At 43.5% G+C, this 24,658-nt stretch overlaps 1 protein-coding gene across 6 annotated transcripts in view; it reads left to right on the forward strand.

Annotated features, from left to right (window-relative positions):
- Positions 1-385: 385 nt before the first annotated feature.
- LOC147361519 (uncharacterized) overlaps positions 386-24,658 on the forward strand; it is a 296,232-nt gene continuing 271,959 nt past the window's right edge. For 2 of the 6 annotated variants that reach the window (XR_015138031.1, XR_015138036.1), the window contains exon 1: positions 396-722. Coding sequence is in view for 1 of the 6 variants with exons in the window: in XM_086329267.1 (XP_086185393.1) it covers positions 13,686-13,809 (124 nt within the window). In the remaining 5 variants the exon portion in view is untranslated. Of the gene's footprint in view, positions 723-7,987; positions 8,142-9,817; positions 13,810-22,041; positions 22,519-24,658 lie in introns of those variants that run through there. The other 4 variants (XR_015138039.1, XR_015138032.1, XR_015138037.1 and 1 more) reach the window with 4 other exon arrangements.

Here is a 24,658-nt window from a genome sequence, read left to right on the forward strand (position 1 = left end):
TTTCTAGATGAGAAAATATTAGGCCAAGAGATTTCTATATCTTAAATTTTGATAGCTTTTGCCCAAAGGTCTGTAGAGTATACATATTTACCACCACCATGCTGACCTCTTGGTTGGCATTGCATTTTGATAGTCTTTGGTAATAGAAATCTCAGGACTAGAGTCTACTGTGCAAGGTAGAGGTGTAATTTTTTTTGAATTACTAAAATGCAATTACCCCCTACAGTGCCATTTTGGTTGTGGTTTCATAAGCACAAAATGGTAACCATGACTCATGAGTGAAAGCAGAAGTGTAGCCCATTCTGACATTCTCAGTCGAGTTCCCACCTTGTGGCTCCCCCACCCCCACAAGGACAACTGTACATGTGTGACGAGGTTTGTTGGGCTAACAGGAGTAGGAAGTGCTTTGCTTTACATCTGCCTCTTACAGAGAAGTCCGTGGGCTGAGATGGAAAAGTCCTTAACTCCCACATTTGCTGGCTATGCACCCTTGGTGCGTCACGAATTCTCTCTGAACTGATTTCTTTATCTGGCTTCTGGCATTTTGCGAGAACTAACTGAGAAAGTAGACGGAAGTTCCTAACCCAATGCCTGACATGTAGCATTTGCTTGTTTTCTCCATCAGCTGAGCATCCTTCCTCTGTGGAAAATAGAGCTTCTGTTCAAGGACCAAACTTCACCATGACAAACGACTCTGGTTTTAAACCATTTTCGAGAGAAGGGTAAGTCTTACTTGTTGGGAAACTCTATTCCTCTTGATTTGTTTGCAATATATTGGATGTTTAGATATGTTGTTGAACAGGATGCTTTTTTGCTTGTCTTTTCAGAGCAACTTTCTCTAACGGTCTTGTTGTTGATCAGTTGCTAAGTCGTGTCCGACTCTTTGCGACTCCATGGACCGTGGTCTTAACTGTATCCATTTGGTTTTGCCGAGTGCATTATGAAATAGGTCATATTACTGTTTGACCACATTATGTAGATACATACAGCTCATTATGTTTAAAGCTGCCTATTGTTTGCAAAGGTGGCTCTGCTGACAGTGGTTCCAGTGGGAGTGACTTGAGCTCAGTGAGACCGGTTGGGTCTATGAGGCTTTTCACTCTGTGCACATGTGAACTTGTTTCCTGGGTGAGCTGATCTACTTAAGATTGGAAGAATCTGTCACTCATGGTAATTTACTTCTACCTAGGGGCTTAGCTAAACCCTTGCTATGTTTCTAGCCATTCAGAACTACTCCAGAGTATTCTAAACCACGTGGCTGTCCATCTGGAATATCCACAAGGTGGATATGTGGGAAATGCCTACAGAGGGGGATCATTCCTGGAGAAATGAGAAAGCTGGTGGCAAAAATAAGGCCTGGATTGAAGGGAGGCAGCACAGCTTAATTCATTAGCTTGCTTTTATTTAACCACCATCAAAGGTGGGGCAGGTAGTGAATAGTAACCTTAATTTTCAGATGAGGAAATGGGAATTCACAAGTTTAATGCCTATGTTTAATGAGATTTGTAAAGTTCCAGATTGAACTCAAGACCTGTGGTCCAGTTCTCTCTCTATTGAGGAAGACTGGGATGGTAGTAGCACCCCCCAAAACTGTTCCTGGGCTGCAGATGCAGGAGGCCCAGATTCAGCATCCACAGCAAAGTGTCAGGGTTCAGCCAGGTGAAACTCAGCGGGGACACGACCTGGTGGTAAACTAGAGGGAAACTAAGGCAGACACAGAGTTCTATGAAGTGTGTTGCTGAAACCAGAGATGGAAGGACCAAGGATGTCCAGGTATTCAGGGCTCACCTCTGAGATAACCAGTCACTTTCAAGATCCACCTGGGAGAGGCTGGAGGCTGTTAACTTATCCTAGTTCATCAGATTTCACTGGGTATGAAGCCTGGCAGAGCTCAGGGGAAATGAGGCTTCATGACTCCTGGTCAGAGGGGCTGAGAGCAGCAGAGAATGTATGCAGGGTTCACAGGTTATCCCACAGAATCGCCTGTTCTAGATGCTTCTCCTGCCTTCCTTGCTTCCCCTCTGCACTTTGATTGAATGCGGCCAGCAACGCCAATGATGCCAGGCTATGCTGAGCTCCATGCAAGTGTTCTGAGCTCTCCTGACTGCTTTCTCTCCTTTTCTGCTGGACTCATTCAGCTCTTCATTGAAATGTGTGTTGTTCATGTGGCAGATTTCTGTTTCTGATAAGGCCGAGTGAAGTTTAGGCTGCTGCATGGCTTTGGCTTCCTTCAAATTTATACCTGTTCATAGCTCTATTTAGTTTGCATCATGGTTTGTAGATAATGACACCTTTTCTCTGTTACATTCTCTAACAATCTAGTTACACTAAATCTTTCCATACAGGTTCATGATATCAGATCATGTTCATGACCAATCCATGGGGAGATTTTCTATTACCCTCTCTTCCCTGCCCCTACTCCTACAATACTCTAGCCTCAAATTAATATCTGACATCTTTCTTGAAGGCTGATAACAAAGTATTTTTGTAAAGAACAAAGGCTTTTTTTTTTTTTTCTTTCCTGAAGCTGACTTTTGGTTAACCACATTTGTTTTCTGTTGGGGCAGAGAATAACTATAGAAGGCACAGGCCTGGATGCTCAAATTATGTCTCTTAAAATGAATGTTTTACTGCTCTAGAATAGAACATGCTGAGAGTGATAGAGTGGGAAGGTCCAGGCAGGGCCTGCTGTTTAGCTAATCTGTCCAGTTCTTGCAGTGCTTTGGAGAAAAAGAAAATCATGTGTTGAAGGGCAAGGGGATCTTTGCAGTGATGCTGTGGCATTTTCAGTCCTGTTTATCTCCTGGTCCTTGTTTTTACTTTTAAGGAGTTAAAGGTTAATAATTTATACTGAAATACATAAGGATAAATATTGGGTGGAGCTTTCCTTGTAGCTCAGTTGGTAAAGAATCTGCCTGCAGTGCAGGAGACCTGGGTTCCATTCCTGGGTCAGGAAGATACCCTGGAGCAGGAAATGGCAACCTGCTCCAGTATTCTTGCCTTGAGAATTCCATGGACAGAGGAACCTGGCAGTCTACAGTCTATGGAATTGCAAGCATTGGACACAACTTAGCGACTAAACCACCGCCAAATATTGGGCAGGGTGTTGCCAGACACCTTTTTTTCTGACACTTTTTGATACTATTGTGTAAGAAAATCAAATATATTTCCTATGTTATATGAACTTGAAGAAATTGAAAGCCAGGGGAGAAAATACAATCAGTAACGTTTTGGATTAATCAAGCTCCAGACCCAGTGACCGATTTATAGGAAAACAAATTTATAGGGAAACAAGAAAGAGGAATGTATTAAGAGACATCATGGGATGCAATTAGCAAAACTCAGATATAAGTACTTCTAAGAGCCTCTTGATGAGGGTGAAAGAGGAGAGTGAAAAGGCTGGCTTAAAACTCAACATTCAAAAAACTAAGATCACAGCATCTGGTCCCATCACTTCTTGGCAAATAGATGGGGAAAAGGTGAAAACAGTGATAAATTTTATTTTCTTGGGCTTCACTATCATTGCAGGTGATAACTGCCTGCATGAAATTAAAACACATTTGCTCTTTGGAAGGAAAGCTACAACAAACTTAATTAAAAAGCAGATACATCACTTTGGTGACAAAGGTCCATATAGTTAAAGCTATGGACTTTCCAGTAGTCGTGTACAGACGTTGGACCATAAAGAAGGCTGAGCGCTGAAGAACTGATGCTTTCTAACAGTTGTGCTGGAGAAGACTCTTGAGAGTCCCTTGGACTGCAAGGAGATCAAACCAGTCAATCCTAAAGGAAATCAACCTTGAATATTCATTGGAAGGGCCGATGCGGAAACTGAAGCTCCAATACTTTGGCCACCTGATGCAAAGAGTTGACTCATTGGAAAAGATCCTAATGCTGGGAAAGATCGAGGGCAAGAGGAGAAGGGGGCGCCAGAGGATGAGATGGTTGGATGGCATCACCGACTCAATGGACATGAGTTTGAGTAAACTCCCGGAGAGAGTGAAGGACAGGGAAGCCTGGATTGCTGCAGTCCATGGGGTAGCAAAGAGTCAGACACTGCTTAGGGACTAAACAATGATTGAACAACAAAGAATGGATAATCTAATTTCTTCTTCTTCTTTGATAACAATAAGGGCAAGAAGACATGGGAAAAAGAAATGGAGTAACCCGTAATTTAAAAGAGAATTAAGATCTATAACTAATAATAGTGTATAGACCTTACGTGGATCCCAGTGCAAAATTCTAAATAATAAAAAAAGTTTTTTTAAAGGATAGGTAAATGTGAACACTGACTCAATGTTTAATTATATTGAGTTAATGTGATTTTTAAAGTTTGTGGTCATTTCAATTTACACATTTAAGAAGATAAAATAGTTTCAGGGATTTACTTCAAATCATAAATCATTGGTGTTTGTGTGGACAAAAAGGAAATAAAAGTGGCCACTTTTGTGTAAGTTTGAAAATTTCCTAAATTAAAGGTAACATACAAAAAGTAAGCTAAACTGTAAATGAAAAAAAGCAAGGGCTGCAGCTTAGAATAATTAATGTAAAAATGCCTTGTGTCTCTAAGTTGAAAGAAAGCCAAATGTTCATTTTTATTATTATTTTTCATGCTAAGGTTTTGGATCATCAAAATCAAAACCTAAACACAAATGCACTTAAAGTAAAATTAATAGAAATATATAAACCTGTTGACAGTGTTTTTTGTAGCAATCCTGTAATAAAACAAGGAATTTCTCAGCCCCACTCCCTCCCCCTATATCATTTGAAGGTCAGTAATGCTGTTGTGTTTGACTAAGATTTCTAGTGTCATTTATATACACTGCATGCTAAATTAATTTCCAAAGTTAAACTTGACGTTTATCAGAGTTAGACTTTGAAATTCACACAAGAGAAATAGGTCAAATCACATATTACAAAAGAGAAAAGATAAGCACCCATGTGTTTAAGCTTTAAAATGTCCTGGAAGGGGCTTTTTTTTTTTTTTTAATCAAAACAGTAGGAGCTACAAAAAAAAAATGATTATATAAGGTCTTCAATTGTAGATGCATAAAAGTAGATGGAGGGGGTGGCAGGAAGACATTTGGCAAGGTCAGAGTCAGAATTTGTGGAGTTCAAATGTCTTTTTCAGTCTCCATTCTACTCTGCTCTGGTTGGAGATGTTGGGAATCTAAAAGTGAGGCATGGCAGATGTCCTTGCGGTGAGGATTCTGAATGAGAATTATGTTCTTTAATTATACGCTCCTCGGCTTTGGATTTGGAAGGCAGAATGAGCTTTGGTTTTTCCAGTAGTCATGTACGGATGTGAGAGTTGGACCAAAAAGAAGGCTGTGTGATGAAGAATTGATGCTTTTGAACTGTAGTGCTGGAGAAGACCTTGAGAGTCCCTTGGACTGCAAGGAGATCCAAGAAGTCCATCCTAAAGGAAATCAACCCTGAATATTCATTGGAAGGACTGAGGCTGAAGCTGAAGCTCTAATACTTCGGCTACCTGATATGAAGAGCTGACTCTTTGGAAAAGACCCTGATGCTGGGAAGGATTGAGGCCAAGCGGAGAAGGGGGCCGCAGAGGATGAGATGGTTGGATAGCAACACTGACTCAATGGACATGAGTTTGAGCAAGCCCTGGTGGAAAGTGGAGGACAGAGGAGCCTGGGGTGCTGCAGTCCATGGGCCCGCAGAGTCGGACGTGACTGAGGGACTGAACAACAACGAAAGCTGGTGACAGTAACCGTCCTGCCTTTTCGTTAGTTAGTAGGAGACAACCAAGGAAGAAGACCTGGGAAAAGGCTGTAAGGTACGAGGGAATAAAAGGAGGAAAGGGCAGTGGAGGTGAGCGGGTGGTGCTGGGGCTGTGGGTGGCAGACAGGGCGGTGCCCTGGTGGTGCTTCCTGGGGCAGTGGCAATCCTGGCGGGCCTCATGGTGCTGGTTTGTCTGCTGCTAGCGCTCAGAAGTAAGGGAGGAGGTTGAAAGCTGCTTAAAGATTTGTTGTGACACTTAGCCTGAGCTAGTTATTTCTGCTCACTCCTTTAGTTCTATGATGAACCTCCCTCTGTAGTAAGTGCAGATGCTTCTTTCTGACCCAGCAAACCACACACAGCTCAGCCAGGCTGCAAGGTTGAGGCCTGGACTCCTGTCCTTTTCCTGTGTGTAGCTGACCCTCCAGTCATAGACTTGGGCCTCCTGTGTTCTGTACTATAACTCTGCTGGCTCCAAAGAACCAACATGTGACTCCACGGGTGCTTCTACCCCTTCCCCATCCTGACCCCCAACCAACGGGCCTGGGAACCAAAATACGCAGCTCCGAAGGCCGGTTCTGCAGCTTTCTGTCTCTGTGATTTTGGCTCAGTTTTGTAACCTCTTTGAACCTCTGTTTCCTCATCTCTGAAATGGGGGGAAATAGCACTACTTCACAAGGTTAGAATGTGGATAATAAAGTGAGTTAATTATCTAGAATATGGCAGGTGTTTGTACACAGTATCCATTATATAAGTTGCGCACACTCTGAACGGAGTCAATGGATCATTCCACTTGGGGAAACTGATGAGAAAGCAGGTTAGTATCAGAGGGCATTTCTTTGCCGATCACAATAGACTTTCCATTGAGAAATTCCCTCTGCACACGCGTGCAGAACAGTCGGGTTCCTCTCAAATGAAGTGTTGTTTTTTTGACTTGGCAAGGGCATGGTGTACTCTGAGCCACTTACTGTCCTGTGTCAACAACAAAACAGAACAACACAACAATTGCTGTTTGGCCTTGGTGACTCTGATCTCGGGTTTCTGCCCACCACCTGATCAAGCTCTGAAGTCTTGCTTCATGTAATCCTTAGATAAATACAATATTATTTCCTCTTAAGAGAAACCCATCCACTTAATGAATTATATATATTAAAGTAATTTCTGCTTACACACTTGCCGAATGTTAAATGCTCATAAACTATACTCTGAACAATGCAGGTGCCATTAGACTTAGAGTTGTTACAGTAATTTTATCATGTCTCCTAGTTCATAAATAATTTACACAGGGACTTCCCTGGTGGTCCAGTGGCTAAGACCCCTTGCTTCCACTGCAAGGGGCACAGGTTTGATCCTGGTTGGGGAGCAAAGATCCCACATGCTGCATGGTACTGCCAAAAAATAATAAAAACTTAAAATAATTTACACAGAGCAGAGAGCTTAAATTTTATATTTTCTAAAGGGAAGAAAAGCATAATCAATTGTGTATCTCCCCATTTCTATTTATAGACTATCTCCCAAAATATCTAGTTCTGAAACTCTACAAGATTGATGATATGAAACTAATCTATGCTATCGGAAGTTGAAACTAACATGTTTAAGTGGGTGTTTTATACGAAGTTCTCATACACTTTTTGATTCAAAGTTAACAACTGGTAAATATCAGTTCCTTTTGAATATTTACTAGAGCCTTAGATTGATGATTCTAACTCATACTATGAATAGAAATTGTGTTTTCTTCATTTTGAAAGGAATTTTTTTTTTTTCCTTTGCCATCCACTGGATATTGAGACTGTGTCATGATGTGACTTAAACATGATGTAACCTGGTGGGGGAAGGAATTATGTGGTGTTAAAGAAGGTCGGGTCGAATGGAATGTTCCTAGTTCCTGAAGGAAAGGAGATATTGCCTTTTATTGGTTTACAAGTTACGTTTCAAGTGTTTTCTTTGAGACTAGGAGTTAGGTCATCCCTTTACTATACACTTAATAATTTGCTAATTCAGTCCCCAAGCTTCTAAGTAGTATTTAGACAATCTTATTTGTCTCCAGTCCCCATTATAAAGTGAGTCGTAAGCTTACTCTCCAGGTGCATCACGGATATCAAGGCTGGGGGCTTATTTTAGCAAGAAATACACACAATCATTTAGATATGGCCCCTACCTTCATAGACGTGACTATTGAGTCTTAGAGATAAAGTGAAAGAAAACATTATGAAATTTCTTTTTGTTGTTCTTTGGGGATTGGATATAGATACAGATGCAGCCGCTGCTTCGGTGAGAACGTTGAGTGCACATCCAGCTCCCTGCATAGTCCAGCCGTGGTCCTTCTCAGCCCAGACCTCTTGAAGCTGTATGTTGGGTTTGAGATGACAACCTTTCCAGATAAAGCAAGATCATTCTTTATGGTCAGTATACACACAGCCGGCCTCCCAAACCAGAAGTTTCCAATAAGCACTCAAGGTACACTCAAGGTACAAGAATGAGAAGTGAAATTGGATCACAAGCTGAGGGTTGAGCTTTTGGGTCTTGAGTTGTGCTTAGTGATCGGTTTCTGAGAAACCTGCTCCCCCAGCTGTAGCACATGTTGATGTTCTCTGGACCCCATCAGAGTTATGGTCTCCAATGAGGCAACTCAGTTTCTGATAAGGTAGTACGTGGTGGGTGGGGGTCAGGAAGCAAGGGCAGAGGATGTCCCCTTGAACTATGAGATAAGAAAACAAACAAACCCATGTGAGGCAGGAATGACATTTGTTCCGATGCCTAATTTTAGAAGCAGAACGTGAAGAGATGAGTTGGAACACACATGGGCAGCTCCAATAAAATGTTGAGGTGGCGTGTCCTTGCTCTTACTCTGAATGCTAGACTCTAGGACCGACATGCACAGGGTTTTGCAAAACAGGTAATTGCTAATATATTATTGTTTTCTACTAGAAGGTCTGAGATCATCTGGCTTGGTCTCTGTGAATAAGGATATAGACTTGATAGGAACTGAAAAGTAACTTTCCTTTCCTGCATTAACCATGTAGGAAGCAAGTAGGAGGGAAGTAGAAACTCCCCCCAGGTTGAATCTTCATGGAGCTCTGTAATTAGGGGCCCTGATGGGGTGTCTGAACATTCAAAGGAAACTGGAAGACTGAAGGCGGTCTAGACAAGGATGGCAGATACATGGTATAAAGGCCACTCTCTTTTTTTCCATGTCCTGGCAGATCTCACCTGTGAACCATGGCATTTTTTTTTTCCTGCTAAGATTTTCAGTTCTTTTATGTTGAGATCTACAAAATTAGGAAGACCATCTCACCCTGTGTGAGTTCTCATTTTATATTTCTGGTTGTAATAAATTAGAAGTCACAAGACATCAAGAAACTGACATAATTCAAAAGGTTTCACTTCTTCTTTATTCTAATTTATGGTGGTGGTCATGAAGCCTCTTAAAGTGAAGTTGATGTTGGTGATTTATTCTGGGTGAGGGACTAGTCAGATTTTTTTGTTGTTTTTACATAATGAGATTAAGGTTAATTTTCAGAGATAGACTCATACTAACCAAGATTTCAAAAATTACATGCATGCTCAATTGCTCAGTTATATCCAACTCTTTGTGACCCCCATGGACTGTAGCCCACCAGGCTCCTCTGTCCATGCAATTTCCCAGGCAAGAATGCTGGAGTGGGTTGCCATTTCCTCCTCCTGGGAATCTTCCCAACCCAGGGATTGAACCTGCATCTCCTGAATTGGCAGGTGGGTACTTTACCACTGAGCCACCTGGGAAGCCCACTTAGGAAACTAACGTTGTGTTATAATAAGAAATATACTTGGTCTCTGCTCCCAGTTCTCGGCACCATTTGAGTTTATGCCAATGCGGTGACTTAAGGCACATCCCCTGGATAGCCTGGGATGGGGCAGGTCATCAGAAAGACCGAGTGATTAGTGGGTTGAGACTTTCAGCTCCCCAGCCACAGCCTCTAGAAAGGGGAGTGGGATGGATGCTGGAGATTAAATCTCTATAAAACTCTCAAACAGTGAGATTTGATAAGCTTCCAGGTTGGTGAACACTTGGTGGTGCTGAGCTGGTGGTGCACCTGGAGAGACCCTGGAAACTCCATGCTCCTCCCCCCATGCCTTGCTCCAAGCATCTCTCCCAGCTGGCTCTTCCTGAGTTGTATTCTTCTAGAATAAATCAGTAAACATAAGTAAATGTTTCCCTGAGTTCTGTTAGCTATTCTAGCAAATTATTGAACCAGAGAAGGAGGTCAGGGGAACCTGATTTATAGGTGGTTGGTCAGAAATGCAGGTGACAACCTGACTTGCAATCGGCCTCTGAGGTGGGGGTGGGTGTGGGTAGGAAGGGTGGCAGGGCAGTCTTCTGAGACTGAGCCTTAACCTGTGGGATCTGCTATAATCTCCAGGTAAATAGTGGTGTCAGAACTGAATTTGTAGGACATCAGTTTGTGTCTGCTGAGACTGGGGAGTTGCTTGAAGTAGGGAAAGCCCCCACATAGGAGAGAATTAGTGTTTCCTTTATGGATAGATAAACAGAAATGCCACTCTATTTAAACTCAGTGAGTACTATCTTTGCATTAGCCTGACCTGGTTTTTACCTACCTGAGAAGTAGAATCATAATGAGTAAGTTTCTTGAGAATTATGGAACCGAGGGCTTCCCTGGTGGCTCAGATGTTAAGGAATCCACCTACAATGTGGGAGACCTGGGTTCGATCCCTGGGTTCGGAAGATCCCCTGGAGGAGGACATGACAACCCACTCCAATATTCTTGCCTGGAGGATCCCATGGACAGAGGAGCCTGGTGGGCTGCAGTCCCTGGGTTCGCAAAGAGTCGGACGTGACTGAGCAACTAAGCACAGCATGGAACCAGAAGTAAAAGAATCAGTTGCATGAATTCCTTTACTTGTTTAATGTTTTGACCATTCTACACTGAAGACAAAGTGTCTGCTCTCTTAGGGCCTACGTGGTGAGAAGATGGCTGATGATCAACAAGGATACGATGAATAAACATGGTCATTTCAAATAATATTTAGTTGATATGAAGAGTATAAAACAGGATGTTGTGGTAGTGAATCAAACGTTTAATTGATTCCTGCTCTATTAGTGGGCCGGCCTTTCTGCAGCTGGTAAACTCCTGACACCAGAAGCAGAATGACTAAGACCTTGGGCGGGACATGCCTTCTCCCTTGGATGGTATACTAATTGGACTGCCAAAACATGCCTCAGCAAGTCCACGGCTCATAGCCCCTTTAGACAGACCAGCAGTCCTTGACGCTGGGGAGCAGCAGTAAGTCCGATTAAGAGCAGCAACCCCGTGATCAGAACAGACCTGTAGACATGTTGTGCCTCTTGTAGACGTTCAACAAATGTCCACTGAGCTTCTGTTATGTACCAAGTGCTGTGCTGGTGCTAAAGACAGGCCATGAACAAATATGAAACATGCTATCTTTGGACACCCATGTTCACAGCAGTATTATTCACACCAGCCCAAAGGTGAAGCGTCACAAGTGTCCACTGATGGATGAATGGCTATAAGGTGCCATAAACACAGTGGAATATTATTCAGCCTTAAAAAGAGAGGGAATTCTGATACATGCTACTGTGTGGATGAAGCTTGAGAACACTCTGCTAAGTGAAATAAGCCAGCCCCAGAGGAACAAATACTGTGTGAATTCACTTATAGAAGGCACCTAGAAAAACTCACATCAGGTTCACATAAGTTCACAGAGATAGAAAGAAGGGTGCTTGCTGTAATCAGGAGAAGAGGTGGGAGCTGGTGTTTAATGGGCACAGAGTCTCAGTTTTGCAAGATGAAAGGAATTCTGCGGATGGATAGTGGTGATGGTGGCCTGACAATGTGAATGTACTTGCAAAGTGAAAGTGTTTGTGTTCAGTTGTATCCAACTCTTCATGACCCCAATGGACTGTAGCCTGCCAGACTGAATTGTACACTTAAAAATCATTAAGATGGTACATTTTCTATTATGTGTATTTTATGACTGGTGCTACTATAAAAACAACATAAATCCCAAAGGGGTGATGAACAGTAAAAAGAATAAAGCAGGTACTGGGGATTGAGAATGGCCTGGGGTGGTTGTCATTTTGGGAAGGATGGTTTAGGCACAGCCTCTCTTAGGACATGACAGAAGAGACCCAAAGGAAACGAGGGGACAGGCCATGAGGATGTTTGAGAGAACATTCCAGGCAGAGGGAAGAGCAGGTGCAGAGAGCCCGAGCTGGGAGCGTGCTTGGCGTGTTTGAGATTCAGCCAGGAGGTCCTAGACCAGAGTAGAGTGGGTGGGGTGAGCAGACAGGAAATGGGGTTTGAGAGGGAGACCGAGGCCAGAGCAGGTTGCATCCTGTCACCGTGGTAAGGACCTCAGGTTGTTCTCCAAGTTGATTATGAAGTCATTGGAGGGTTTTAAAAATGTTTTTTTGATCTATGTGTTTATTTTAGTTTTTAGTTTTGGCTGCACTGAGTCTTCATGGCTACATGTGGGCTTTCTCTAGTCTCGTGTGGTGCAGAGCCTTCTCATTGCACTGGCTTCTCTTGTGGAGCATGGGCTCTAGGCGCTCGGGCTTCAGGAGTGGTGGCACATGGGCTCAGGAGTTGCGGTGCATGGGCTTAGTTGCCCCACGGCATGTAGTGTCTTCCTGGACCAGGGATCAAACCTGGTCCCTTGCATTGGCAGGCGGATTCTTAACCCGCTGGACCACCAGGGAAGTCTGCTGGAGGGTGTTGATTGCAGGGCTGACATGGCTTCAGTTACGTTAAAGGGATCCCTTGGGCTCCCTGGCGAGGAACAGACTTCAGGAGACCAAGAGTGGAGGTGGGATGACCAATACGGAAGCTGACGCAGCTAGAGAGCAAGTCAAGGTGAGATGAAAGGGGCTTGGACTAGGGTGGTATTGGTGGTGGCAGCGGGAGGTGACTTGATTTTGCCTTTTCTGTATTGAAGGTAGCCCCTCAGTGGGATTGTAGTAATAAAGCAGCCTTTAGGCAGCACTGATGGCCATCTCTTCTGGTCTCCCCACTGTGATGTCTTCACTGACAACAAGATCAGTGCCCACTCAGCTGCCTCTCACCACCTCTGTTTCTTATCACTCGAAGGCACAGGGAACTCCCGGTCCCTGACATACGGTGCACCAGCCATGGAGATCCGGGGTGCTGCCTCCAACCCAACTGTCCAACAACCTGCCTCCCTGCCACTTTTGCTCCCGTGCCAGGGGGGCAAAGGCCAACTGCTGTCAAGATCCCGAGAAGGTCCCACACATATCTGACCTGACGCATCTTGAGCCCTGTCGCTTTGAGAGATGCTGGCCTTTGGGGTGTGGGGTTTGCAACCTGTAACCCTTTCTTCATCTTCCTTCTCTCATTCCTGGAGGGGACCTGTCTCAGGGGGAACTCCAGCCTTGCTGCTTGAAATGTTAAAGAAGGGAAGATAAAGGGATTTTGCAAAACCCTTTTCTCTCTTGACAAAGCCTTTGCATGGGTTTGATAATCTTATTATAGATGTTAAAGGCTGAACTTGAATCTTCCTTTTCCTTGGCATCCTTACTTGAACATCCTAATGTTCTCTGCAATACTTCCCAGCTCAACTAGGATGCAGGTCTTTTGCAGAGAAAGGCCAAAAGGAAAAGCAGAGCGATAGATTTCAAGACACTACGCCTCTCCTGTAATTGAACTTTAATAACCTGAAGCAGTTCCCATAAGTTTCCTGGGGCCAAGTGGCCTGTGCCCACGAGCGGTCTCCAGGGCCGCGGGGAGTGATGGTGACTGGTCTCCTCTGCCCGGTGCTGGGTGGGCGCCAGGCCCAGCCCTTTCCCTGATGGTTCGGTTGAGGACATTTTTGGAAGCTCTCCAGAGAAAATTGTCAAGGCTAATCTGAAACAGGTTGTCACTGGCAGGCAGCAAAGCAGGAGGTGTGGAAACGGGCGGCCGTGTCGTCAGATGGAGGTTTCTGAAAGTTCAAGGGAGCCATGGTTACAAACACCTCCTGTACGGTCAGGCCCTTGGGCGCAGTGCGGGGACACTGGGCGGGAAGAGAAGAACCCCAGACTCCTGTTGGAACCAGGTCAGTCCCCATTTTCAGAACTGGACGGGCCTCTGGTCCCAGTGGGCTGGAAGTGAGTTCAGAGGGTGGCGAGGTGCAACCCTTGTGGGCTGTGGTATTTATTGCCCCTCATGAACTGTGTGGTTAAATTCTGAGGTACGGTTTCTTATAAACTTAAAAAAAATTTTTTATTTTTGGCTGCGCTGGGTCACTGTGGCTGCGCTCCAGCTTTCTCTCATTGCGGCCAGTGGGGGCTGCTCTTCGCTGGGGTGCGCGGGCTTCTCACTGCGGTGGCTTCTCCTGTTGCGGATCACGGGCTCTAGGCATATGGGCTTCAGTAGTTGCGGCTCAGGGATTTAGTTGCCCCGCGGCACATGGAATCTTCCCGGACCAGGGATTGAACTCGTGTCCTCTGCATTGGCAGGCAGATTCTTAACCGCTGGGCCACCAGGGAAGTTCAAGACTCAGTTTGTTTATCAGTAAAATAGAAACAGTATCGTAATTACCTCTGTCCAGCCAGTTTCACAGAACTCCTGACCACTGAGGTTGGGACAAAGGAGGGATGGGAGGCAGAAATTACCCAGAAGGCAGAGACATCATGATTCGGTGTCCTGCTTGGGTTGATCGCCTGGGTCCAAGGGCTCAGTGGGCTGCTCAAACCTTACCAGGGGCAGGGGGACCTGGAGAAGTAGAAAGCTCTGAGTAATGGTCCCTGGTGGGGTCGCCTGGGGCTGCTGACTGCTCTTGCTTAGTGAAAGGCGTTTCAAATGCACAATGCATGATTGTAGCCCCTAGGAATACAGCATTTTCAAGCAGCTATGTACAGGATGCCAGCTGTAAAGCATTGCCGTGTTCATACGAGCACTCAGGACATGTGAAGAGAAGTGACTATATTATTGCTGGAATACTTCTCTATTGAGGAGAATCTTGCCGTTCCCCTACGGAGCCTCTGGAAGAAATTAGGATCATTTTTAAGAGGCCTGCGTGAACACAGTGGAGCATTCATGCCTTTTATTTTATTCCTGACGCATTTACAATTGGAAAGTTTTATTATTCTGAAATTATTAAGTAGTTTGGGGGGAATGATTATTTATTTTTAAATTTATTTTTGAGAGCTCCTTTCCTTATTTCTTTTCATGTTTAAAAAATGTATTCTCTCAGAAGCCAATTTTTTTTTTTTTTTTGGTGCAAGTGTGTGTGTCTAAAAAACCTTGGCCTGAGCATGAGAGGCTGACCTTTAACTTCAGAAGAGGAGGAAGTGCGGTTAGGGGCAGCTGGGGAGGGCGAAAGGGAGGGCAGAATGAGTCAGAGGCTTTGCAACGCCCTCCCACCCCGCCCTCCACCCCGAGGTAAGAGCCAAGCTCGTCCATCCAATGCTCAATCGGAAAAAGGAATCCCGTAGAAGCGACCACTGTGGTGATGACAGCGTGAGTGGTTCCTCTTTTGAAGTCTTAACGCTCCCAGAGCTGTGGGAGCAACAGTCAGCCGTGAGGAACTGGGTGTTTCCTCTCCGGGACAAAGGAGAAGGGCCGTGACAGCGAAGAAGCATTGGCCTTAGGAGCTGAGCAGGGCGACCCTAAGAGGTCAAGGAATGGAAGGCGTTTCAAGGTGGGCTGTGGGTCACAGTGACCTGGAACTGTGACTTCAGCTGTAGGCAACTGCCTCTCCAGAAGAAGTGGGGGCGCTGTGTTATCGTCTGAGAACCGTGGTGTCCTGTCTAAGCAGACAGGCCGTGTCCACTCGGCAGCCTGCAGTGGGCACGCTCTACCGGGGCACCAGGGCCTTGTCCACCTGTCACCTCCTGCATGAAATGGTTCCTGTCCAGCTTGAAACCGATGTGTGAGCCCCCTGCTCCCACAATTCTGAACTCCCAAGTCACATACCCACTGTCTTTCCTTTTTGACCCCATAACAGTGATTTTTGTGGACAGTTCCCTCGTCCTCTGCAATGGAAAGCCAGCAAATGAGGAGTAATTATGTGTAAGCCAGGTTCTAGGCACACAGATGGAGAAAGGGAGAGAGAGAGAAGGAAAAAGACAAGGAGAGAGAAATCTTCCTTTAGGGTCTTAAAAAATATTTGGATTCTTTCCCCTAAATGCCACTAAAACTCTTCCCACCTGGGTCACAAACGATCTCCTAACCATCAGTTCCAGCAAACACTGCCTACCGCCTTCAATGATCTGGAAGAATCAACCTTGTATTTGGAGATCTTCTCTAGTGCTCCCAGGATACCACTCTGCCTTGGCTCCCCTGTCCCCTCTCACCTACATCTTGGGGTCCACTGTTCTTTACCTCTGTCTCATGAATGAGGCTGCTGTTTCTCAGAGTTCCACTTTTTTGGTCTTCTTCTCACTCCTCCTTTTTTTTTTTTTCCCTCAGCAATTTCATCTTATTCCAGAGCATGTAATCCTACATTTTATTAGGCTTCTCAGGTACGCTGATTCCCAAGCTGTTTTGAGAATCTCTGGACTTCCTAATCCCTCTGGTTCTTAGCTTCCCCATCTATAACATAGGGACAGTCATGGTACTTGCCTCACTGGACTGTCATCAGCATGAAGTGGGTTCATATATGTAAAGCACTTAAGCGGTGCCATGCTCATAGTCAGGTGTTGGAGAGTCCCTTGGACTGCAAGGAGATCCAATCAGTCCATCCTAAAGAAGATCAGTCCTGTGTGTTCATTGGAAGGACTGATATTGAAGCTGAAACTCCAATCCTTTGGCCACCTGATGCAAAGAGCTGACTCATTTGAAAAGACCCTGATGCTGGGAAAGATTGAAGGCAGGAGGAGAAGGGGATAACAGAAGATGAGATGGTCGGATGGCATCACCGACTCAATGGACATGAGTTTTGGTGAACTCCGGGAGTTGGTGATGGACAGGGAGGCCTTGCATGCTGCAGTCCATGGGGTCTCAAAGAATCGGACACGACTGAGCGACTGAACTGAACTGAACATGTCAGTTGTTTAGTTCAGGACCCAAAAGAGATCGGCAGAAAACAAAAGCCTCAGGAATATGTCCTTTTAGGACTTAGAGGAGGAATAGAAATCAATGCAAGCAGAAGAAACAATAGGAGAGATAGATAGTAGGGAAATATGGGGAAGTTCTCTATCATGGAAAAGAGGAGACCAGAGAGACCAGGGACTGCGGACGAGCTGAAACAAATGCGGTCTCAGGAAAAACTGTTGACTTTGAGGATTAAGAAGCCATCGGAGGGCATGTTTATAGAAGGACGGTTAGAAAAACCAGATTCCTTCTTTAAAGCTCGGGGCCCAAGAATATATGAAGTTCATTTATACAGCATCCAGCAAAACTTCTGGTGCATTACAGGCTATAAATAAATGCACTTTGATGCATTTTATAAATTGAAAGTACTTTGGGGATTACTTGACTGTGTCTAAAGAAATTGGGTCATTTACTGATCTTCAAAACTGTGTGGAGGATGGAGCTACTTAATCTACAATGAGAGGAAGAGGATATTGGGGTGGTGGGGATTGTATATGGGGCAAACATCTTGGCCTACTTGATTGAATTGTCATCCACCGATGAAGGAGTTACGCCCATCTCGATTCAGGGACGTGTATGTGCCTCAAGTTGCCCTTTGATTTGTAGATGCTGCTGCTACAGTCTAGTCTCGTTTGCTCCATGCTCAGTCCTAGCCCTTGCCTGCAACAAGAATTTTGTCTTCGGCATTCTGTGTTGGTCTCTATGTGCCCCAACTGTGGTAATGCTTTTCTGTAGTTCAATGTCCTGAGAGTTATGCATGAAAGTCCTTCAAAATATTTCTCCACTTCATGGTTACCTGCCTGTTTTGGGAAAATGGGGGGATGGGATATTGGAGGAAGAAGGAGAAATCAAACTTAAAGAATGCCCACTATTTTATTCTTTAATTAAAAAAAATTTTTTTTTGGCCACACTGTGAGGGGCAGGTTATCACTAGACTGCCAGGGAAGTCCCAAATGTCCATTATTTATAAAACTCATTTCAGTTCAGTTCAGCAACTATTTATTGGGCATCTCTAGTTGCCAGGTCTTTCACATGCTGTATCATTCTTCCAAAAACTTTCTGAGAAGTTGTCATCCTGCCGATTTACAGATAAGCTGTTCTGTATTCACTCATTGCCCTGCAGGTGATTTCTAGAACTTTATGACGGGTAGGGCTTTCTTTGTCTTTTTTAGCATCACATATGTCTGATTCAGAGTTGACCTACGAATAACAAAGTTCTCCAAGGCTCTGGATGTAACATCCTCAGTGAGCCCTAGAGCTATAACTACATCTGGGATTTGGACATCATCTAGAGACCAAACCAAAAGCAGGACCATCTCCTTGTGGATCTGGCTTCCAGTCAAGGGCTCCAGTTGTTTCTATACCTGGTTTCTTGATGTAGGAATATAGGACTTGGAACACTGGCTCACACTGTCACCCATTTTGCATTCATTCATTCAACAAAAATGTGATAAACTCTCACTCTGCTGAACACCGGGATTGCAGAATTAAATAATCTTTTGTCCTTGCCCTCAAGGAGTTTGTTCATTGCAGAGCAAGCCGAAGATCAGAAAGTAGGTCATTCTCAGCCAAGTCAACGTCAGTGATCAAATGCCTAGCACTACTTTGTTGTGTAAGCTGTGGTTTCTGTGCAATTATGTTCTGTGGTTATCCTTATAATATTTCCTCCGTTTATTTCATATGACATCACCTCCCATGAGGTGTAAGTGCCTTGAGAGCTGGGACTCTGTCTCATATGACTTTGTATCTGCACCGACTGGCACAGTCTCTGGCATATAATCTGTGTTCATCGGATGCTCGTTGAATTGATTGATGAGGTATAAGGACTTTTTGTCCTGTATATCAAACATGAGGCTCTAAAACTGACTTAGTAAATTTAGAACATGCTACAATTCAGATTTTATAAATGTTAGTCTTATAAAATAATTTTCTCATTTCATTTTTGACCTTTAGTGTGCAGAGTTGAATTTAGTATACTTCTTGAGTCGTGTTTCACAAAATCATCATTCTGTGCAAGGCCCCTCTTTGTTCTATTTTGTTTTTTCCCTCTGACTTTTCTCATTTCCTGTGCCTGCCCCCTGACACCTACTCTGGCTTGTTGTTTGAGTCCTTAGATATGCATGTATTAATATTTTTGATGAGTAAATAGTGTCTAGATTATGCATGTGTGGTACTTAATTCCCAGCATTTAGAGATTTTCTATTATTGATTAAAGAATGTACATGGTAAGATTTCAGTCCTTTCAGGTTTACTAAGGCTTGTTTTTTGAACTAGCATATTTTGCTAAATTTCCCATGTATATTTCAAGAGTATGTATTCTGCAGCTGTTGGATTCAGTGTTTAATATTTCTCAATTAGGTCAAGTTTATTAATTGTGTCATTCATATTTTGATTATTTTTATTGATTTTGTCTGCTTGAAGAAATGTGTTACAATCTACAATGACTATGAAATTCTATTTTTTTTTGTTTTTGTTTTTTTTTGTTTCCTTTGCTTTATATATTTTGAGACTATGATGTTACGTGCTTAGAAATTCAGAATTGCTGTATCTTCTTAGGAGGTGGAAGCTTTTATGATCATGAAATAACTCTATTTCTCTAAGTGCTTCTAAATCTATATTCTCTAATATTGATGTAGCTACATTAGTTTTCTTGGGGTTAGTGTTTGCATAGTATGTATTTTTCATCATTTTACTCTTAACACTTCTATTTCTATATATTTAAAGTGAGTCTTTTGTAAGCAGCCTGTAATTGGGCTTTGTTTTGATTTCTCAGTATTTCAATTGAAGTGTTTAGTCATCTTGCATTTAATATAATTACAATATACTTGAGATAAGAAATATCATCTTCCCATTTACTTTCAGTGTGTTTTACCTTTTCTGTGTTTCTTATCTCTCCTTGTTTGCCTTCTCTTTCATAGAAGTTCTTTTTAAAGAAAATATCCCTTTCTTCTGTTAGCTTATACATGCTTTTACTAATATCAACGCTTACTCTGGAGATAGCAACATTCTTGACTATGTAAAATCTAACCTAAGTTCATATTGTTACCATTCCCTAGATGCAATAAACCTCAGAACATTTTAACTCCCATTAACCCCACTTTCAACTTACTTACTATTTGTCATGTATTTTAATTTTATATGTATTTTAAACCCCACAAGACCATTACATAATGTTGTCACTGTTTATTTAGATAGTTATGTTTGTTATGGTTTATGTAAATTGTGTTTATAGATTTACCATTTGTGCTGCTTTTTATTCTTCCCTGCATTTCTAAACTTTTACCTAGGATCATTTTCCTTTGGTCTAAAGAGAAGATGTTAGTATTCTCATTAAATTTGATGTGCTGCTAATATTCTCAGTTTTTGTTTGAAAATATGTTTACTTAAAGCTTTACTTTTGAGGGATTTTTGCTGAATATAGAATTCTAGATTGGGAGTTCTTTTCTTTCAATAACTTTGAAGATACTATTTCAAAGTCTTCAGGATTCCATTGTCTTCTGGATTCCATTGTTTCTACTGAGAAGTATTGTGTCAACAGTTTATTCTCTTCCTCTGGCTGCTTTTAAGATATGTCTTTGGTTTTTAAGTAGTTTCACTATGTGGAAAGATGTAATTTTCTTTGGTATTTGTTTCTGGTATTTATAGTACTTACTGAGAGATTACCTTGATATCTTGTGCCACTTCTGGGGAATTCTCAGCTATTCTCATCTTCCCTGGGATTCTATCTACATTTAGGTCATTTTCTTGTACAGGTTTCCTATGCATCTATACTTCTTTACATTCTTCTCTATTTTCTTCCTTTTGCCCTTTCTTGCTTCAGTTTGGATATTTTCTTCTAATATCATCTAGTCCACAAATTCTCTTTTGAGATAATTTCAGTTATTGAACTTTTCATTTCATTTGATTCTTTTAAAAAAAAGCTTCCAAGTTTCTGGCTGAGCTCTTGGCCCACATTCTCTCTCTCTCTTTTAAGCTCTGAAAACATACTAAGCATAGTTATTCTAAAGTCAGTGCTTGATAACTCCATTATCTGAATTTCCTCTTGGCCAGTTTCTATTTTTCAGTTTAGTTCATTGGCAAGCCCTTGATGTAGGCAGGGCTGGCCTGAGAGAGGCTGTTTCTGTCTAGATGAGAATTCTGTGTTCTTCATTTGCACTTAATGTCCTGGTCCAGATGCAGACAGGAAGTTGGTGAGCTTCCCAGAGGAGCCCCGACTCTGTCAGATTTAACAGTGCCTAAGAATCACTAGGAACAGGAATTTAAAAATTCTTATTAAGTGCTGTAGTTGGTGAGTAAAGCTGCAAGATATATATAGAATCAAGAGTGAAGTGATTTTAAGAAAGTCTTTTATCTGCCCTTCATATCCTGTTTTAGGTCTATAATAATAACAATGACAGCTAACATTTATAAGAACTGAATTTGTACCAGACAATGTGCACTATCTCTTCAAGGCACACAAAAGTCGTGAGCTGGTCACAGTTATTAATCCTATTAGATGTACATCCAAGAATTAGTCCAAGACTGACTTGTCCTGGGGTCACACGGAAGCAAGTGGCCAAGTTAATCTGACTGCCTCGGGATACCTGTGCTGAACAGCTATCCGTATTGTGGCTTAGACTTCAGGCCCTTTTGTTTTGAAGAGTAAACTTTTAGTATTCTCCATGAGAAGACGTGCTCTTGTACCTTTTCTGAGCTGCTTACTTAATGGGCCTTTATTAGCATGAGCATCTGGTTCTTGAGGGATTTAGTGTTACAAAAGCAGCGAAGGTAATGGAGAGGGAGAGACATTTAACAGGCTTCCTTTCTTCTGCTGCCACTGTTGGCATTCTGCTCCTGGGCCTCCTCATTTTCCCTTGGCAATGAGCTCGAATACATCAGTGGGGACGGACTCCGCCAAAGTGCAGCTACCCCAGGTCAGTGGGTAAGTGGCCAGACCTTGGCGGCCGTGGGGGGCAGACGGAGACACAGGTGACCTTCAGAAACTCAGCTGCATGACTGGCTTCTCTGAGCACCCCCAGTGTGACCAAAAATGCAAGTTTCACGTAGATTTTCTTTTGCCCTTTTGGTGTTTGGTATTTTCCTCATGTGGGTCTGATGATCCCAGGCTGGTGTTTTCTCTGCACTTTGCTGATTCACGCTATTTCTTTCTGAAGTAGCTGAAGCAGTGTTTCCAGCCCGGCGCCTTTCCCATTTCTCTTAAGCCAGGTATGTTTATAGAAAAGTGGAATCATGTGCTTCTTATTCCTATTAGATTTACCTTCGTGGACTCCCAGGATATCTCGAGGAAGCTGGCGGGACCATTCCATGCATTTTCTCTTTGAACTGAGAAGTTATATTTAGTCCAAATGAGATGGCACAGTTGCTGGAGGCAGAATGGGGCTGAATGAGTGAGTTGGGATATTGAGAAGTTTATTCTGTAAAGCTGGCCCTAAACCTGAAGTGACCCCTCCTGACCCCTGGCACTTACTTGGGAACGTTTGAAGGACGCTCCTTTCAGGGCCTAAACCCAGGCATGAGAACAGAGGAAAAGAGAAAATAAACCCCAATTTTATCACCTACCACCTGGAACTCAGAAAAACTTTGACTCCAGTTTGGGATGAAGTCAGAATGGATTCTTTTGCTCATATCTGCACAACCTTCGCCTTTCAAAGCAGAGAGGGGGAAAAAGTCCATTTGTATCTTTTTTTTTTTTAGATTCTGCAAATAAACGTTGTCATGTGATATCTGTCTCTCTCTGTCTGACTTACTTCACTTATGATAATCTCCAGGTTCATTCCTGTTGCTGCAAATGGTGGTAATGAGGGGGTGGGGGGCTGGGGGAAGTCAGGGGGAGGGAGAGATTGGGAGTCTGGGATACACAGGTACACACTGGTATATTTAAAATAAAGAATGAACAAGGACCTACTGTATAGCACAGGGAACTTTATTCAATAGTCTGTAACAACCTAAATGGGAAAATAATTTGAAAAAGAATAGATCCATGTATATGTATAACTGAATCACTTTGTTGATTGTACACCTGAAACTAACACAGCATTGCTGATCAAGTGGCTAACGTGGTGGTGGTGTTTTTGTTTAGTCACTAAGTCATGTCAGTCTCTTTTGCGACACCGTGGGCTATAGCCTTTCAGGCTCCTCTGTCCCTGGGATTCTCCAGGGGAGAATACTGGAATGGGTTGCCATTTCCTTCTCCAGCGGATCTTCCTGGACCGGGGATCAAACCCATGTCTCTTGCATTTGCAGGTGGATTCTTTACCACTGAGCCACCTGGGAAACTCAATACTCCAATATGAAGTTTTTAAAACATGAAAAAAACAAAGAAGAGAAAAGATAAAAGAGCCTCAGTGAGGTGATGTCATCTTGATTCCCTTTGCAACTGAAAATCTCAGTCTTTTTTCATGAACCAGGTGCCAACCTATCAAAAACTCCAGAAGCGGCATGGTGACATCACCTCTCAGTTACAGGGGTGAAGTTAAGGGAGACTCTGTTCATACCATTTCTCCTGATAGGTTTTCAAGTCACACACACCACTTGGGGTAATAAAGATAAGGCTTGAGTTCTTTCAGGCTGTTTTCTCGAAGTCATTGACTTTCAGGTTGTGCTGGCTGAGCCTTGCCTGCAGGCCAAGCTTGGCTGATTGTCTTGCTGGCTCACAAAAGAGAGAAAGTAGGTGTCTTGGTGGGAGCAGGGGACAGCCATCGTCTCCCGGAGTGTGAGTGCCGGGGATGTGAATAGAAGTGGTTTTCTGTGGAATCCTTATGCTTGGGTTTTTTGCTTTTATTCTTTGGTTTCCATGGGAAGTCTTTTCAGAACACTAAGATAGCAGGGCCTTTACAAGCCCAGGAGAGGAGCGTGGACAAGGCATCAGCAAAGGCTGGAGAATTTACAAAGCAAGTTTGTGGACAGTACTTCACTGGGTCCTCACAAAGGCCCTGTGATGAAGGTAAGGATTGTTATTCCCATTTTGCAGAAGAGAAAACTGAGGCCCAAGGAGGGTAAGTGGCTTACTCCTGGCAACACAGTGAGAATGTCATTCATCAAGGGGAGTCAGGCTTTCCCACAGGGGCTTTCCCAGGGCGCTTGACATCCCTTAGGCTCAGGGCCATCATATCAGGATCAGCAGTGGCCCTTACCGGGCAGATCTAATTGTGCAACTGTGATTAGGTGAATTCTTAAGCAGGATGGGTACCTGCAGAGGGCATTTGGGAATGTGTGGGGGCTTTTTAGTTCCAGTCGCTTGGGGTGGAGGGAGCCACTGATATGTAGAGACAGGAGCCAAGGCTGTCAAATGTCCTACCACATGCAGGACCATCCTGCAAAATGAAGACTGTGCCCACAGTTGCAATAGCATCCCTCTTGAGAAACACAGAAGAGCATCTTTTTCTTCTTTTTAGAAAAATACTTATGGAATTTCAGCCATAAATAAAGAGTGAAATAATGCCATTTGCAGCAACATGGATGGGCCTCAGTTCAGTTCAGTTCAGTTCAGTCGCTCAGTCGTGTCCAACTCTTCGCGACCCCATGAATCGCAGCACGCCAGGCCTCCCTGTCCATCACCAACTCCCGGAGTTCCCCAGACTCATGTCCATCGAGTCAGTGATGCCATCCAGCCATCTCATCCTCTGTCATCCCCTTCTCCTCCTGCCCCCAATCCCTCCCAGCATCAGAGTCTTTTCCAATGAGTCAACTCTTCACATGAGGTGATCAAAGTACTGGAGTTTCAGCTTCAGCATCATTCCCTCCAAAGAAATCCCAGGGCTGATCTTCAGAATGGACTGGTTAGATCTCCTTGCAGTCCAAGGGACTCTCAAGAGTCTTCTCCAACACCACAGTTCAAAAGCATCAAATCTTTGGCGCTCAGCCTTCTT

Source organism: Bos grunniens, chromosome 12, assembly GCF_055505025.1.
Source record: "Bos grunniens cultivar Pamir isolate PY7600 chromosome 12, Bosgru_T2T1.0, whole genome shotgun sequence".
In the NCBI taxonomy this organism is placed as follows: domain Eukaryota; kingdom Metazoa; phylum Chordata; class Mammalia; order Artiodactyla; family Bovidae; genus Bos; species Bos grunniens.